The 18,725-nt window shown below is 40.8% G+C and overlaps 1 protein-coding gene, 1 non-coding gene and 1 pseudogene across 5 annotated transcripts in view; 1 reads left to right on the top strand and 2 right to left on the bottom strand.

Moving 5' to 3' along the window:
- The window catches only part of LOC105488293 (BLM RecQ like helicase), a 107,545-nt gene that overhangs the window by 26,132 nt on the left and 62,688 nt on the right, over nucleotides 1–18,725 (top strand). For 3 of the 4 annotated variants that reach the window (XM_071100661.1, XM_071100660.1, XM_071100662.1), the window contains 4 exons: nucleotides 5,317–5,418; nucleotides 7,329–8,029; nucleotides 10,729–10,885; nucleotides 14,820–14,947. In XM_071100661.1, the coding sequence (XP_070956762.1) occupies nucleotides 5,321–5,418; nucleotides 7,329–8,029; nucleotides 10,729–10,885; nucleotides 14,820–14,947 (1,084 nt within the window). In that variant the 5' untranslated portion in view covers nucleotides 5,317–5,320. Of the gene's footprint in view, nucleotides 1–5,316; nucleotides 5,419–7,328; nucleotides 8,030–10,728; nucleotides 10,886–14,819; nucleotides 14,948–18,725 lie in introns of those variants that run through there. The other variant, XM_011752207.3, reaches the window with a different exon arrangement.
- Nucleotides 13,761–14,201, bottom strand: LOC112427806 (ubiquitin-like protein NEDD8; annotated as a pseudogene).
- Nucleotides 15,258–15,327, bottom strand: LOC112427813 (small nucleolar RNA SNORD18). Its single transcript, XR_003019554.1, has one exon. It is a non-coding gene; the product is annotated as a small nucleolar RNA SNORD18 (small nucleolar RNA).

Below are 18,725 nucleotides of genomic sequence, written 5' to 3'. Positions count from 1 at the left end.
CCACCTTTGCCCCAGGGAAAGTAACTCCTCCCCTTTGAACAGTCACTGAGTGAGGTTTACAGAGCGACGCTCTGTTTTTCAGGAACCACCCCCTAAAATCTCCACTTTTAGCAGAAGACTGGAAACAGAAACATCTAAATGTTACTTGGCACTGAATGTCTTAGAGTAGTCTTTTTGGCAGTCTATCCCTTGATAGACTGAAATAGCCATCTCTGACAACAAAATGAATAAAAAGTCAGGTTTGACCTAGTCTTAATTTTGATAGATCCCTAACCAGTAACTTTAGTGTCACTTATTTCAAAGAAAAGGCACTCTTTTTTTTCACTATGTTTTTCTCCATCCCATGTCTCTCTCTCTCTCTCTCTCTCTCTCTTTTTAAAGGTTTATTGTGTTTACTTTTATTCTTTTTTTATTTTTGAGACAGGGTCTCTGTTGCCCAGGCTGGAGTGCAGTGGGGTGATCATGGCTCAGTGAAACCTCGACCTCCCGGGCTCAAATGATCCTTCCCACCTCAGCCTCCTGAGTAACTGGGACTACAGGCACGTGCCACCTCATCCAGCTAATTTTTGTATTTTTTGTAGAGACAGGTCTTACTTTGTTGCCCAGGCTGAGCCACTGTGCCCAGCCTACTTGAAAAATTCTTTTTTTTTTTTTTTTTTTTTTTTGAGACAGAGTCTTGCTCTGGCGCCCAGGCTGGAGTGCAGTGGCCGGATCTCAGCTCACTGCAAGCTCCGCCTCCTGGGTTTATGCCATTCTCCTGCCTCAGCCTCCGGAGTAGCTGGGACTACAGGCGCCCGCCACCTCGCCCGGCTAGTTTTTTGTATTTTTAGTAGAGACGGGGTTTCACGGTGTTAGCCAGGATGGTCTCGATCTCCTGACCTCGTGATCCGCCCGTCTCGGCCTCCCAAAGTGCTGGGATTACAGGCTTGAGCCACCGCGCCCGGCCATTTTTTGTATTTTTTGGTAGAGACGGAGTTTCACCGTGTTAGCCAGGATGGTCTTGATCTCCTGACCTCGTGATCCGCCCGTCTCGGCGAGGGATTACAGGCTTGAGCCACCGTGCCCAGCCGAAAAATTCTTAATAGCCAGTTTTAAAGGTAATGCTTGAAGCTTACATTTCCTGTGACTTTTTTTAAACACAGGGTCTCACTGTCACCCAGGTTGGAGCAGTGACACAGAATTACTCGCTGCAGCCTCAAACTCCTGGGCTCAAGGGATCCTCCCGCCTCAGCCTCCCTGAGTAGCTGGGACTGTAGGTGTGTGCCACCGTGCCTGGCTAAAGACAGGATCTCCCTATGTTGCCCAGGCTTGTCTCAAACTCCTGGGCTCAAGCCATTCTCCCGCCTTAGCCTCCCAAAGTGCTGGGATTATAGGCATGAGCCACCGCTCCTGGCCTGCTTATTTATATGCTTTTGTAATGGCATGATAGCTTCTTTCATATATGTAGGAGAAAATTTTAATCGTTTTCCAGATTGAACTTGTGATTTTTGTGGTCACTCTAATTCATAGGTTTATTTTTTTGGTTTCTGAGTGCTCATTGTACCCAGAAATTGTTCCTTTTTTTAATATTGTGAAACTTCATTAGCCTAAATTTATTTGTTTTCAGTTATTTTTTCTCCTTTATCTCTGATCTTTGTTATTGTGAATGAACACTTTTTTTTAAGAGATGGGGTCTCACAGTGTCGCCCAGACTATAGTGCAGTGGCTGTTTACAGGTGCGATCATAGTGCACTACAGCCCTGAACTCCTGGGCTCATACAGTCCTCCTGCCGCAGTCTCCTGAGTAGCAGAGACTACAGGCATGTTGGTGAACAATTTTCTTTTTGTGTCAAACAATTGTATTGATATTTTAATGGACTATGTACAGAAGAGACACCCTTATAGTTCTTAGTACTCACCAACTTCTTAAAAGCATTCCCACTGAGGATTTAGAGTAAGAAAATTATGTACTCATTACCATACTTCAGAATGTGATTCTGCTGGAGGGTGCTACCTGGAGAGGAATAACCAAAGAGCTGTGCATATCAAAAGTAGGAAGAGGTCCTCTCAGAGTTAAGGTTGACTGCATGCTAGCTGTGAATCCATAGTGTAATCACTACAGTTGTAAAATAGTTAATCAAACAATTGTTCTCCTGGGATGGCTAAATAAACATAAAACCATGCTGTGCAGTAATGTAGGAAATCTCTGTTATTAGAATACCATGACTAGTTTTGATCCAAAAATAAGTTATGGAAGGAATGTGAGAAAAGGGTAAGTAATGATGCCATGGACCACTTTGTTCTGCTTAGTGTCATAAGACTGAAGATCTGTGTACCTCTGCCTCCTTGTCAGTAGTCTACTTTGTTGATGTTGAAATTCTGAGAAGGCAATAGTCTGACTTCACTCTTTATCGCAGTGGCGCAATCTTGGTTCACTGCATCCTCCGCCTCTCTGGTTCAAGCAGTTCTCCTGCCTCAGCTTCCCAAGTAACTGGGATTACAGGCACATGCCGCTATGCCCAACTAATTTTGGTATTTTTAGTAGAGATGGAGTTTCACCATATTGGCCAGGATGGTCTCAATCTCCTGACCTCGTGATCCACCCATCTCGTCCTCCCAAAATGCTGGGGTTACAGGAATAAGCCACTGTGCCCAGCCAAGATCAATACTTTTAAACTGGATTCCAAATGGTGAGGTGCCCTAGGAACTGCAGAGATCAAGGTCTTAAAATATTTTCCATTAAAAAGAATCAGGGAAGCCAGGTGCGGTGGCTCACACCTGCAATCCCAGCACTTTGGGAGGCCAAGGCAGGAGGATCCCTTGAGCACAGGAGTTCAAGGCTAGCCTGGGCAACATGGTGAAACCCCATCTCTACCAAAAATACAAAAAAATTAGCGGGGCATAGTGGTGTGCACCTGTGGTTCAGCTGTGTGGGAGGAACACTTGAGCTGGGGAGGCAGAGGCTACAGTGAGCCACCACTATACTCCAGCCTGGGCAACAAAGTGAGACCCTGTCTCAAAAAAAGAAAAAGAAAACAAGAATTAGGGATGCTTGAAGAAATGGCTGATTCCAAATCTGGTGCAAAAAAATGCACAAGGTAAGCCTGGAACATCTTTTCATGCCATATAGGAAGGAAGCTCTCAATGACTCATAAGGTTAAGTCATAAGGACTGAAGCGCCCACCTGAAAACTCCCACTGGCAAAACATGAATCAATTTGAGAATCAATAAGGATGATCACTGTATTGGATTGAAACACACCTAATATGTTTAATCCGTGAGTTCATAATGATACTGAAAAAAAAAATTCACTATTTGAAGGTGGTGAAAGAATGAATATCATTTTTAATTTATTATTATTAATATATTTAAGGGATACAAGTGTAGACTTCTCTTTTGTTGTTTTTTTTTTTTGAAACAGAGTCTTGCTCTGTTGCACAGGCTGGAGTGCGGTGGCACAATCTCGGCTCACTGCAACTCAAGCAACCCTCCCACCTCAACCTGCTGAGTAGCGGGGACCACAGGCCTGCACCATTATGCCAGGCTAATTTTTTTGTAGTTTTGTAGAGACAGGGTTTTGCCATGTTGCCCAGCCTGGTCTCAAACTCCTGGGCTCAAGCAATCCGTCCACCTCAGCCTCCCAAAGTGCTGGGACTACAGGCATGAGCCGCTGCTGCCAGCCACGTGCATATACTGTATAGTAGTGAGGTATGGGCTTTTAGTGTACTGCATCATTATTTTGAAACTTATGATAAAAGTCTTATAGCTGGCTAGGCATGGCTCACACCTGTAATCCCAGCACTTTGGCAGGCTGAGGTGGGATAATGACTTGAGCACAGGAGTTCAAGACCGGCCTGGGTGACATGGTGAGACCCTGTCTTTACTAAAAATTTAAAAATTAACTGGGTTGTGGTAGTGTACACCTGTAGTCCCAGATACTCAGGAAGCTGAGGTGGGAGGATCACTTGAGCCCAGGAGGTCAAGGCTGCGGTGAGCTGTGATTGAGCCAGTGTGCTCTATCCTGGGCAACAGATCAATACCCTGTCTCAGAAAGAAAACAAACAAACAAAAAGTATTCCTGCTAATGAATGAAAGAAGTAATAACAGAATCTAAATGTCACTATTTTGGGAGGTGGCCTTCCAAAATGGTGGAGTAAGGAACTCAGGGTGTATGTATAGCTGTAACAATATTGGATGAGTTGATAAGTGTTGAATCTGGGTGATAGGTATGTAGGGATTTATTCCTTCCATCTACTTTTTTTGGGGTAACAAGATATAATTCACATGCCAATGTGAATTATTCAATGTTTATTAAATAACTAGCTATATTACCTAAAGCAGGTTAAAGAGGAAAAAGCAGCAGAAATAATTCCTTCTGGAGAAGGTGGGACAAAAGCTGTATTATGATCATGCTTATAAACATGAAGATTTCTCAATTGAGTGTAACTTAGTTTCTTCTAAATTCTGCTTTTCACTGTTATCTAAAGTCAAGATGGTTGATAGATATAGGTTAATGAGTGGAACATGGCTTATGTGAAACTTCATATTTCTAGAAATATCATCTAGCGTTAACCCTGCCTCCTAAGATATATGCTATAAAATAATAAAAGTAGATGTCTGGTAAAGGTAGGGAAAAGGGTTTATGGGGTTATAACTATCAGCTAAAGTGAGGATTTTTTAATGCATGGATTACAGCTAGGATCTTCCTTTAGCCCCAGTAATTTTAAGGTGGTTAAGCCGAGGAGGGCTATAGCTCAGCATTACCACAGCTTGTTACACAGGGATATAAATGTGCTTGGTAAACGTATTCTTTCAGGTTGCAACTAGATGATTATGAAGCATAGTATCTTGCTGGTAAACCTTTGCTCTCATTGGTGGTGGCGTTCCTCCTTTCCCCAATTTTGCCCTTGCACAGAATTCAGTTATTCATTTGTTCTTTGGGCTTTCTGTGTGCTTTGATCATTTCCTCCCATCTCGCTCCCTTCCAGCTTCCGTTTATCCTTCTAGGCCAGGTCCCATTTTTCTAAAAGCCCTTTCCTAATAATCCCCTCCCTAATGTCTTTTGTACTTATTTTAGTATTGTGGAGGAAGAGAGGGGGAACCTGGTTATTGCGTTATTCAAGTGAGCCTTCAGTTAGTTGAAGATTATATATTTCAAGTGTCACTAGTTGTAAATGTCAAAACAGTCTATTGACCCAAAAAAAAACCAAAGTCCTATTACTCTGGGCACACTTGGAACAATGCCTGTTTGAATCAAATCCTTCCTCCCTTCAATAAACATTGTGATTAATGCAAAATACCTAACTTCACTGAATTTTTTTTCACTTCACTTTTTAGGATTATGGCTGCTGTTCCTCAGAATAATCTACAGGAGCAACTAGAACGTCATTCAGCCAGAACACTTAATAATAAATTAAGTCTTTCAAAACCAAAATTTTCGTAAGTGTTTTTATTGGTTTGCTGTCACACAGGCACTAACTTACCACATTGTACACATGAGATATCTTCTCTTTAAACTCTGTCATTGTACAGATGAAGAAATGAAGCTGAGAGATTCATTGATCTTCCCACTTTGTCAATTAATGGTAGAGTATGTTTTAGCAGCACCAGGTGAGATTGTGTCTCACCTTTGCATGGTTCCTGGCACATAATATTTGCTCAATAAAGATTTGTTGAGTAAATGAATAATCTTGTAAATTTGGGCAGATAAGTGTTTTTTAAGTTTTGTGGGGTTTTTTGTTGTTTTTTTGTTTTTGTTTTTGTTTTGTTTTGTTTTTTGAGGCAGAGTCTCGCTGTGTGCCCAGGCTGGAGTGCAGTGGCGCGATCTCGACTCACTGCAAGCTCCACCTCCCGGGTGCATGCCATTCTCCTGCCTCAGCCTCCCAAGTAGCTGGGACTACAGGTGCCCGCCACCACACCCAGCTAATTTTTTTTGTACTTTTTAGTAGAGACGGTTTCACTGTGTTAGCCAGGATGATCTCGATCTCCTGACCTCATGATCTGCCCACCTCGGCCTCCCAAAGTGCTGGGATTACATGCATGAGCCACCATGCTTGGCCTTTTTTTTTTACTTTTTTGAGACGGAGTTTCACTCTTGTTGCCCAGGCTGGAGTGCAGTGGCGCAATCTTGGCTCACCACAACCTCTGCCTTCCAGGTTCAAGCGATTCTTCTGCTTCAGCCTCCCCAGTAACTGGGATTACAGGCATGCGCCACCATGCCCGGCTAATTTCATATTTTTAGTAGAAATGGGGTTTCTCCATGTTGGGCAGGCTGGTCTCGAACTCCTGACCGCAAGTGATCTGCCCTCCTTGGCCTCCTAAAGTGCTGGTATTACAGGCATGAGCCACCACACCTGGCCAAGTATTTTAATATAATTTTACATCCTTTCGAACAACAGTTTATAAGGAAACTGCAGCTCTCCAGTTCTGCCTCTCCTCTGAGCTATCCTCCAGACTCCTAATGATATCTGATAATAATTTATATTATAAGTGATGCTTTTACCAGGTTGTAGACTCTGTCTGGGGTGCCTGGCTTTGAAGTCACCACTGACTTTTCAGATCATTAAATCCAGCAGACAGCCATGATTCCCGCCTCTTTTACTTATCCTGCAGATTTTAAGAGTTAGCAGTTTTTAACTCTTTTTCCCCTTAAAATTCTTATCAGAGTAGCAAAAAGTAGCCACATTTGAATCTCCTCCCTTTTTCTTTTTCTTTCTCTCTCTCTCTTTTTTTTTTTTTTTTTTTTTTGATACAGTCTTGCTCTGTCACCTAGGCTGGAATGCAGTGGCACAGTCTTGGCTCACTGCAACCTCCACCTCCTGGGTTCAAGCGATTCTCCTGCCTCAGCCTCCTGAGTAGCTAGGGCTTTAGGCATACACCACTATGCCCGGCTAATTTTTTGTATTTTTATTAGAGATGGGGTTTCACCATGTTGGCCAGGCTTGTCTCGAACTCCTGACCTCAAGCAATCCACCTGCCTCAGCCTCCCAAAGTGCTCGGATTACAGGCATGAGCCACTGCGCCCGACCTCTTCCCTTTTTCATTTATGCTGTCACCCCGCTCTGTAGATGCTATTGACTAAGGACTACTAGCCTGAGAAATAAAGTAGTGGGAATGGACTCTCAAAGCCAAATATAATTAGCCTCTGAATGGGAAGGACCAGAGAACAAATAGAATTTAAGTTACCTGATAAATTTAAAATCAAGAGAGAGATGGATTCTTTGCTCAGTTGGAGTTGGGATACAATTAATGTAACCTGTGTGAATTAGTTTTTAATATTACAGTTTTGTAGAGTTTGGGGGGGTTGTTAATATGGATCTATCTAATCCAGTTTTTCCATTATTTTTCAGAGGTTTCACTTTTAAAAAGAAAACATCTTCAGATAACAATGTGTCTGTAACTAATGTGTCAGTAGCAAAAACACCTGTATTAAGAAATAAAGATGTTAATGTTACCGAAGACTTTTCCTTCAGTGAACCTCCACCTGACACCACAAATCAGCAGAGGGTCAAGGACTTCTTTAAAAATGCTCCAGCAGGACAGCAAACACAGAGAGTTGGCTCAAAACCATTATTGCCAGATTTCTTGCAGACTCCGAAGGAAGTTTTATGCACTACCCAAAACACACCAACTGTAAAGAAATCCCGGAATACTGCTCTCAAGAAATTAGAATTTAGTTCTTCACCAGATTCTTCCAGAACCATCAATGATTGGGATGATATGGATGACTTTGATACTTCTGGGACTTCAAAAGCATTTGTTACACCACCCCAAAGTCACTTTGTAAGAGTAAGCACTGCTCAGAAATCAAAAAAGGCCAAGAGAAACTTTTTTAAAGCACAGCTTTATACAACACACACAGTAAAGGCTGATTTGCCTCCATCCTTCTCTGAAAGCGAGCAAATAGATTTGACTAAGGAACAGAAGGATGACTCAGAATGGTTAAGCAGCGATGTGATTTGCATTGATGATGGCCCCATTGGTGAAGTGCATATAAATGAAGATGCTCGGGAAAGTGACTCTTTGAAAACTCATTTGGAAGATGAAAGAGGTAACAATTATTTTATCTTCATTTTAGTATGTTCATTGTACTTTTTTATTCAAAGCTAGCCATTAGGAATAGTCATGAATATACGGAGTTTTTGTCCTTAAGGTTGTTAGGGTCTTTAGTGGTGCTTTTTGAATAATCTGTTGGCCACATATCTAAGGCAGGACATACTGATGAAATGGAAGGTTTTACTCTGCTAATATAATTTCCAGGATAGCTCTGTGATTTTATACATGACGAAAATGCAGTAGTTTCCCCTTGTCCACAGCTTTGCATTCTGAGGTTTCAGTTACCCGCAGCCAGCCGTGGTCTGAAAATACTGCATATCTTCTCTCGCGCTTTGGAACCATTATTAAGAAAACACAAGCCCTGCCATACCGCGACAGTCAGTCTGATAACTGAGACCACTACTAAGTGATTAACAGCAACTCAGGTGGACAGATCAGGTCGGGGCAAGATTTTATCACACTACTCAAAACAGCTTGAAACTGAAACTTTATGAATTAATTTATTTCTGGGATTTTCCATTTACATCACAATGCCTACATTATTCACCTCTCTTCATCTCATCATGTAGGCATTTTTTTATCATCTTACATCTTTACAAGAGGAAGGGTGAGTACAGTACAGTAAGATATTTTGAGCGAGAGACCATAGTCACGTAATTTTTATTGCAGAATATTGTTATAATTGTGCTATTTCATTGTTCATCTTTTTGCTGTGCTTAATTCATAAATTAAACTCTATCATAGGTATGTATGTATAGGAAAACACACAGTACTTATAGGGTTTGATACTGTCCGAGATTTCAGGCATCCACCGGGGTCTTGTCACATATTTCCCGAGGAAAAGGGGGGTGCTGTTGTAAGATCCATAGAGGTTAAATAGTGGTCAGTGGTAAATTGGAAAATGAAACTAAGCCTTTCTACTGTAATTCCTTTATGGCTTGTTGCCACCTAATATTGATGAATAATGTACACTAGTTGTACTATTAAAGTATTATAAATTACATTCAAAGTTTTTCCTGGCTAGATCTTGTAATTATTAAGTGTCCAAAATTGAGTAATTGAGATTACCTACATGTGGAAGTAACCACCTTATGAAGCAGTTGCAAATATGAGAGTAAAATTGTTAAACACCTGAATCCCATTAAGGTTACTCTAGGGTGAGAGAGCACTGAAAAGTGATTGATAATAAGCAAAACTATAATCTCATCAATGATGCTTCTGTTTCTGAAGGGAAAATTTGTTAAAAGATAGACAGCAACAATTTGGGTTGTGTTTTCCCCCATAGTCCAAAAGAGAGACTTAAATAACTAGGAAACTTTGTGGTAAAGGTGGTTTGTACAAGCAGCCATGTTTATGTTATTATCAGACTTATCTGTTACACTTTACCCTTATTTAAATATGAGTGAAAAGCTGAAAACTAGAAACGTTGATACCAAATATGTGTCTCGTAATTAACCAGAGACAGACATGAAAATCTCTAAGCAAGTCTTTGGCCTCAGTCGAGCATTCACTAGACTTAATCCAGTTGACTCAATAATAATCATTTATGAATAAATAAGCCAGCATTAGTGTGTGAAGGGAGAGGATCCATACAAAGTGGTGTGATTGTTTGTGACTTGCCAGAAGCACTCATTCTTTTTTTAATTATTATTATACTTTAAGTTCTAGGGTACATGTGCACAAAGTGCAGGTTTGTTACATATGTATACATGTGCCATGTTGGTGTGCTGCACCCCTTAACTCGTCATTTACATTAGGTATATCTCCTAGTGCTGTCCCTCCCTCCTACCCCCTCCCCACAATAGGACCCGGTGTGTGATGCTCCCCTTCCGGTGTCCAGGTGATCTCATTGTTCAGTTCCCACCTATGAGTGAGAACATGCGGTGTTTGGTTTTCTGTTCTTGCGACAGTTTGCTGAGAATGATGGTTTCTAGCTGCATCCATGTCCCTACAAAGGACACGAACTCATCCTTTTTTATGGCTGCATAGTATTCCATGGTGTGTATGTGCCACATTTTCTTAATCCAGTCTGTCACTGATGGACATTTGGGTTGATTCCAAGTCTTTGCTATTGTGAATAGTGCCGCAATAAACATACGTGTGCATGTGTCTTTATAGCAGCATGACTTATAATCCTTTGGGTATGTCCCCAGTAATGGGATGGTTGGGTCAAATGATATTTCTAGTTCTAGATCCTTGAGGAACCACCACACTGTTTTCCACAATGGTTGAACTAGTTTACAGTCCCACTAACAGTGTAAAAGTGTTCCTATTTCTCCACATCCTCTCCAGCACCTGTTGTTTCCTGATTTTTTAATGATCGCCATTCTAACTGGGTGTGAGATGGTATCTCATTGTGGTTTTGATTTGCATTTCTCTGATGGCCAGTGATGATGAGCATTTTTTCATGTGTCTGTTGGCTGTATGAATGTCTTCTTTTGAGAAGTGTCTGTTCATATCCTTTGCCCACTTTTTGATGGGGTTGTTTGTTTTTTTCTTGTAAATTTGGTTGAGTTATTTGTAGGTTCTGGATATTAGCCCTTTGTCAGATGAGTAGATTGCAAAAATTTTCTCCTATTCTGTAGGTTGCCTGTTCACTTTTGCTGGAAGCACTCATTCTTACGCACTCATGCCCTGTTCTTTCTGTCTCATTAGTGGTTAACAAATCTACGTTTATCAACTGTTTTACTGTAGATAATAGCGAAAAGAAGAAGAATTTGGAAGAAGCTGAATTACATTCAACTGAGAAAGTTCCATGTATTGAATTTGATGATGATGATTATGATATAGATTTTGTTCCACCTTCTCCAGAAGAAATTTCTGCTTCTTCTTCCTCTTCAAAATGCCTTAGGTAAACTAGCTAAATAATTAGCATTATTATTTGTTTCTGAGATACTTTAAATAGTTTAATTTAGTTATATAATATCATTTCTATATAAAAGTGTTTTGTGTAATTATTTTACATTCAAGTGAAAGTCTCAATAAAAAACCCTATTTATACATTTAATTGGTTGCATTCTAAAGATGAAGTCCCGTTATGATTAATTACATGAACCTTCCAAACAATTTTATGTAGTTGATTTTTTTTTTTTTTTTTTTTTTTTGAGACAATCTCGCTCTGTCGCCCAGGCTGGAGTGAAGTGGTGTGATCTCGTCTCACTGCAGCCTCAACCTCCTGGGTTCGAGTGATTCTTGTGCCTCAGCCTCCCAAGTAGCTGGAGCTACAGACACACGCCACCATGCCTGGCTGATTTTTCGTATTTTCAGTAAAGACGAGGTTTTGCCATGTTGCCTAGGCTGGTCTTGAACCCCTGAGCTCAGGCAATCCTCCCGCATTGACCTCCCAAAGTGCTAGGATTACAGACATAAGCCACCTTGCCTGGCCTTATATAGTTGATTTTGACATAAGGAATATATTTCTGAAAATATTATATTTCCAAACCTGACCTGAAATGACACAAAGCTAACCCATTATATGGGAAGTGAACTGGGACATTAGTACTTTTTAAAAAATCCTACAGGATAGAATTGGCCATTGTATTTGTTATTCACTCAATTTTAGCAAATTGGTGACATGATGATTGTTAATTGGTAGTATTACGAGAAAAATAGATACTCCATATGACTCATCAATAGCTTAAATTGCTAAGTGTCAATGTTACCTTCATCCTCATCCCAGTCTCACTCTCAGACCAGTTGAGTGGTAGAGTATAATATATACTAAACTGAGCAAAAGTTTGTATGGGGTCTCAATTCTAAACCAGCATTCTCATTTACTAGGTGGAACAGCTGAGGCCCAGGCAGGAGCAAGGAATTGCCCAGGATGATAAAATGAATGAGAGATGAACTCAGATGCAGTGTAGTGCTTTTCCAGTGTCATACTGATTCCTTGTTGAATGCCTGGCTTTTTTCTTTACTTATTAAAAATATGTATTACACAAATAATATAATCATTTTAACAAGTATTCTAAATAAGAAAGAAGGAGCACTGCTGGGTGTGGTGGTGTGGTAGTGGCCTGTAGTCCCAGCTACTCAGGAGGCTGAGGCAGGAGGATCCCTTAAGCCGAGGAGTTCAAGGCTATAGCATGCTGTGATTATGCCTATGAATAACCATTGCACCCCAGCCTGGGCAACATAGCAAGACCCTCATCTCTAAAAAATTAAGAAGAGAGAGACAGAAGGAATACTAGTAGTCCCACAATTCTGACTATTTTCTTTATCCATCTTCAGTTTTGATCCTTTTCTTTTTTTCTTTCTTTTTTTTTTTTTTTGAGACGGAGTCTCGCTCTGTCGCCCAGGCTGGAGTGCAGTGGCACGATCTCCACTCACTGCAAGCTCGCCTCCCGGGTTCATGCCATTCTCCTGCCTCAGCCTCCCGAGTAGCTGGGACTACAGGCGCCCGCCACCACGCCCAGCCAATTTTTATGTATTTTTAATAGAGACGGGGTTTCACCGTGTTAGCTAGGATGGTCTCGATCTCCTAACCTCATGATCCGCCCACCTCGGCCTCCCAAAGTGTTGGGATTACAGGCGTGAGCCACCACGCCCAGCCAGTTTTGATCGTTTTCTACATGTGTGTTTCATTTCTGCATTGTTGTAATCAACATGTAATTATAATTTTATATTCTGCTTTATTTCTCTTAGCATTATTTCTAAATTATTTTCCAATTGCTAATATTTAATTCCTTTTAGTGGCTACATAATTTATCAAATTGTCATACCATAAATAAATTTACCTAGAGTCTTAACAGTTAAAAAAGCTTATTTTGCAAAGTATTTCCAAGGTAGACTCTCTTTGTACATTTCCCATTGTAACTTAGTATACATATGTGTATATATTATAAAAAATGAAATAGAATTTTCACAATATTTTTTGTGCAGTGCACAGCTTAAATTCTGTGCTACATTTTATTTCAGTTTTAAAAAATACTAGTTGTATCCTCTGAATTTCAGAAGTCAAGTGGTCAGACAGTATATAACAGAGAAGAGAGACCTGTTTTTCAATCTCCTCTTTTCTAAAACCTCTGTAGCTGGCCCTCAAGATTCTGCATCTTCTGGCCACAATTTACCTTTTTCAGCTTTATTTCCACTTATGCCCTTGCAATAATCCAATGGTCTTAATGAGTCAAACCAACAATCTAGAAAGCATTATCATTTTCTTTAATTATAATGTTATTGTTTAAAAACCAATATAAAAAAGTTACACTATTTTGATTTAGTTAGAAAGTTGCATTCCAAAATTCTGCTTTAGGAAAATATGGTTGATTCCCAGATGTCAAGCAAATAGAATTGTCCTTTTTAAAATCTTTCTTTCATAGTCTGGCACTTTCCCCATACTTGTCATTCAAAGTTTGCTTAAATCTTATCTCCTTGGGAAAGCCTTCTCAAGTTCCAAAAAATGTTACCTTTCTTTGGATTTCCACTGTATCCTCTCTTTTTTTTTTTTTTTTTTTTTTTTTTTTTTTGCCAGGAAATACTTTATTGACAACCAGGGACACAGCCATAAAAGGAGGAAGCACACGGGACTGCAAACTAACACCCAATAGCCAGCAAGGGCCCTCTGGGCCAGGAATACTGAATCCTGGGGTCCTCACAGTCTCCCACGAGTAGATGTACAATACTGGGCATCCAGGGGAGGGGGCAGTGGCTCTGGTGTCCCAGAGAGTGAGAGGATATATGATGCCTCATTATGAGCGACACGGTACGGAGGTAAAATGGAGGGTCCATCACTGCCTAAGACTACCTCCTCCTCTCAGAGCCAACACCAGGTGAAGAACTGAACCACCTAAAATCTTGTAATCAGCTGCTGTCTTCTCATCATTCATCTGTTTGCCACTGTAGATGAGCCTCTGCTGTTGTGGGGGGATTCCCTCTTTCTCCTCCACACGCTCCTTGATCCGCTACACCTTGTCTGTAGGTTCAGTGTCAATCTCAGTCTCCTTTCCGGGCAGCGTCTGCCTCAGTCAAGGAAGTGAGGCTGGTCCAGGATGCCAGGCTCAGAAAGGCAGATGCTGACTGAACACACTCCCTGCTTTGGTTCCTTCACTTTAATTAGCATCTTCTTTCCAGTTTGGGGCTGCACACGGATAAATTGCTGCTCCTACCGCTCCGGTCGCCGCTGCCGCTCTCCAGCACTCTGCCTGCTGTATCCTCTCTTTAACACTCATTCAGTACTAATTTATTTTGTTATTTGTAAAGTATTTTTTTCTGTCTAATCAGACTGACCAGGTTTGTATGTTAATATGTTTTTGTATAATCTGTGTGGTGAGGTAATTATATATACAGACACACACAAACACATATACATATATTTGCATGATAAGAGAAGTCCAGAAAAAGTGCTTTGAAATCTCAGAAAAAAGAGACATTAATGATCATTTGCTGGAGAAGTAACGCTTGGGCTGGGGCTAGAAGAACAGGTGTAATTTGGGTAAAAAGAGATTGGAATGGCAGGTTTTCCAAATTGAGGGGATCAGTAGCAAAATCCCCAAAATAGGCAATGCAGGGCTTATATGAAGAATGTAAGTGATACAGTATGATCGAAGCCTTGGGTTACTGAAAGGACATAATTGGAGATAAAGTTGAAAAGGGCTCTTGGGACCAGAGGAGGGACAACTTTGAGGACCAGCTAAAGAAGTTTTATAATTGAGGAAATTAAAAAAACTACTTCTCTTTTCTGTTATATATTGTCTGATCAGTTGTAGAAAAATATTAAGGGTTTTGAAATTATACATTTATTGGGTCTAGCCTGTAGTATGATTGGCTTAACATTTTTTTATTTGCAGTATGTTAAAGGACCTTGACACCTCTGACAGAAAAGAGGATGTTCTTAGCACATCAAAAGATCTTTTGTCAAAACCTGAGAAAATGAGTACACAGGAGCCGAATCCAGAAACCAGCACAGACTGTGACGGTACAAACAATATTTTAGACATATCATGTATTTCAACTACTACTTTTGAAAACAACGTAACACAAAGATTGTGTTTTCAACCTGTGGCTGTATGTTATAAAATGGCAGATTTGTAGTCTCTTCTAATGTTATAACCCTGTTCACTGGTTAGCCAGCATTTACCTGAAGAACTCATGAACTCATGCTCTCACAAGGGCGTTCTTTCCATATTTTGAAAACGCTACTTGTTAGAAATAATCTCTCATACTCAACTTTAAATTCTAGGAGGTTTTTACATATTTATTTATTTATTTATTTATTTAATCTTCCACAAATGAGAACTTCCACAAAATCATGTGTTTCAGAAACATGGACCACAGAACGTAATCTCATCATAATAGAGTTTTTCCCCACCTTGACTAAATATTGTTAGGTCTTTTAACTCTCCTTGCTAGAAATTGCTTTCTTGACCTTTTATCCTCCGGTTCTCCCTTGTATATACTCTGAGTCTGAGTCTGGGTCTGGGTCTTGATGTTCATTAAAGCTAAATACTTGTTTGCTTGTTTGTTTTGTTTCTAATTCATTTTTTGTTTTTTATTAAATATCTAGTGTAAATAATCGGATAGCAGTGCAAGTCTTTGACAGATGACCCTCCCCCTTCCCACCCTTGGTGTCTGCTTCTCAGAGGCACCTTCAGTCTGAAAATTTACATCCTCTTGTAGACATTTTTCTGGCATTATTTCTTTTTACTTTCTTTTTCTCTTTTTCACTCTTCCTGGAACTTCTGTGATTTGCATGTTAGACTTCCACTAATTATCTTTTCTATTTTTCGTCTCTTGATTTTCTGCTTTTTAGGATATTTCCTTGATTTTATCGATAACTCTTCTATGGAATTTTTTAAGTTCTATCAAGGCAATTTCCGAGAGCTCTTTTTTGTTCTCTGAATATTTCTGTCATGCGTTCGAGTCTGAGGGCTGCTGGGCTTTTTTAGCGATGTCTGCATGCATGTGCAGGTCATGTGTGTAGTGTTCTCTGTTGTTTTTGTTTCCTCCAGTTTTTTTGTTGTTTATTTTGGACTCAATTTATTTTAGAGATATTCATGAAATAACTGATGTGCTAGGCGCTCTTATAAAGTGCCTTACAATATTAACTAATTCACTCATCACAATAAACTACGTCAAACTTTAAGGTAATTTCTTTTCTTTTTTTTTTTTTTTTTTTCCTGAGACAGAATCTCGCTCTATCACCCAGGCTGGAGTGCAGTGGCAGGATCTTGGCTCACTGCAACCTCCGCCTTCCGGGATCAAGCAATTCTCCTGCCTCAGCCTCCCGATTAGCTGGGATTGCAGATGTGTGCCATCACACCTGGCTAATTTTTTGTATTTTTAATAGAGACAGGGTTTCACCATGTTAGCCAGGATGGTCTCGATCTCCTGACCTCGTAATCCGCCTACCTTGGCCTCCCAAAGTGCTGGGATTACAGGCGTGAGCCATGGCACCCGGCCCACTTTAAGGTAGTTTCTGTTATCCCCATTTAACAGATAATGAAACTAAGGTACAGGAGCATTAAATAATTACACACTGTCATAGAATTAGCCGCAGAGCTAGGATCTGAACACAGCAGTCTTGAGGCTTTGAGTTTTCATTAATAACAACTGCATTATACTGTCTCTGTATCATTAAGTTTCACTAATAAAATGGTTAGCCAGAACAGGGGCAAGGACAGAGTTCTCCAGCATGTCAGTAGAGGCTTCCCTCTTGGCTTACATCAGTCCATTCATTACCACTTCTTGTTCAGCTAGTTACATATCTGTCTTCAGACCACGTTTCTGTTCTTTATCCATGGAGACACAAAAGACTTGGCCATGTGACTCCAAAAAGTTTGAGGTGTGAGGCAGCAAGAGGAATGGGTGGGACATTGACTCTAGAGTGCTACAGACCTGTGATAGAAACCTGTCTCCTCCTACTCTTGGCTGTGTGACTATGGCAAATAGTTAAACTTCTCTGGACTTCAGTTTTTTTTCTTCTATAAAATGAGGAGAATGATATCTACCTTGCTGGGTAGTTGTCAGGATTCAAGGTAAAGTGCCTAGTACACTGCAGGCCTTTCATAAATGATAGCTATTGTTATCTGCCAGTCTAGTAATCCTTATAAAGAAGGAAATACGTTAAGATGGGTGGTTTGTCTTTCTGACTCTATAATTGTTTCTTCCCCCTTAGAGCTCACAAAGCAGCTATTTGATAACAGACTCTAGAATTTTGCTTTGAATTTACATCAAATCCCCAGCCTGTAGTTTTTGTCAATCACTTTCAAATTTTTTGAAAATTAGACCAATGTTTGTCCTCACTTTCCATTATTTATCTTATTCACTAGATGCCTCACACACGTGTCAGTGACAGGGGCTCTGAGATCCTGTTTGCAGGTTTCCTTTGTACTCTGAGGTATAATCTGTCTAGACAAGGAGTCTTGAGCTAGTTTCTGATAGCTAGGTACTCTCTTTTATCTCCCTCTGAGCCTGTCTTGGCTTTCAGTTCCATCAGACCATTGTGTATTCTCTTTCCAATCAGATGCTTGTTTTTCTTGCAGAGAAAACAGAAGTAACATAGGAATTCAGCAATTCCAGTTTTACGTCTCACACCTCACATTTCCCTCAGTCACCAGCAGAAGTCCAAATTTCTCAGGCCATTCTTGTGCAGATGCCCTTCCCCACCCTGCCATCTTCACTCCCTGTTCTGTCCTCACTGCCTGTCCTTCCTGGCTTGTAAACCATTTAACTGACTGCTCCATCAACAACTTCCCGGTAGCCTCATCGTCTTCTCTGATCATTCTCTTCCCCTTCTTTCTCTAATCATTTTCTGAGAATATACACTGTTTCCCCTGCAGCCCACCTAAACTGTTTTTTTCTCCTGCAGACTTTAGGCCTGAGAGGTGGCACAGGCATCTGTTGTCCTTGCTTCCTGTTGCCTTTTTTTTTTTTTTCTTTTCTTCATTTTTTTTTTTTTTTCTTGCTCTGTCACCCAGGCTGGAGTGCACTGGTGCAATCTCTGCTCACTGCAACCTCCGCCTCCCAGGTTCAAGTGATTCTCCTGCCTCAGTCTCCTGAATAGCTGGGACTACAGGCGTACGCCATCATGCCCAACTTTTTTGTATTTTTATTAGAGACAGGATTTCGCCACGTTGGCCAGGCTGGTGTCGAACTCCTGACCTCAGGTGATCCTCCAGCCTTAGCCTCCCAAAGTGCTGGGATTACAGGCGTGAGCCACCATGCCCAGCCACAGTTGAGATTTTAGATGAAGGAAAGGGCCGGCACAGTGGCTCACACCTATAATCCCAGCACTTTGAGAGGCGAGCTGGGTGGATCATTTGAGGTCAGGAGTTCAAGACCAGCCTGGCCAACGTGGCAAAACCCCATGCTTAATAAAAATACAAAAAAGCCGAGCGTGGTAGCGTGTGCTTGTAGTCCCAGGCACTCAGGAGGCTGAGGCAGGAGAATCGCTTGAACCTGGGAGATGGAGGTTGCAGTGAGCCGACATTGCACCACTGCACTCCAGCCTGGAAGGCAGAGCAAGAATCTGTCTCATAAAATAAAATAAAACCTCAACTGCTTTGAAATTCTATTTATTAGTTATGGCTTAATTTTTAAAATGGGAGTGGGCTGGCAGGATTCAGTTGTTCCAACATCGTATCAGGAGTTGCTCTCTCTCTCACTTGCCTTCTCTCTCCTCTCTTTTGTCCCATCTCTCTGGGTCAAGCCTCCATTTCTTTCTATCTGCTTTCTACTTTTCCTTTGTATCAATC

This window comes from Macaca nemestrina, chromosome 7, assembly GCF_043159975.1.
Source record: "Macaca nemestrina isolate mMacNem1 chromosome 7, mMacNem.hap1, whole genome shotgun sequence".
Classification (NCBI taxonomy): Eukaryota; Metazoa; Chordata; class Mammalia; order Primates; family Cercopithecidae; genus Macaca; species Macaca nemestrina.
The sequence above is the reverse complement of the archived record's forward strand: the minus strand, read 5'-3'. Positions and strand labels throughout refer to the sequence as shown.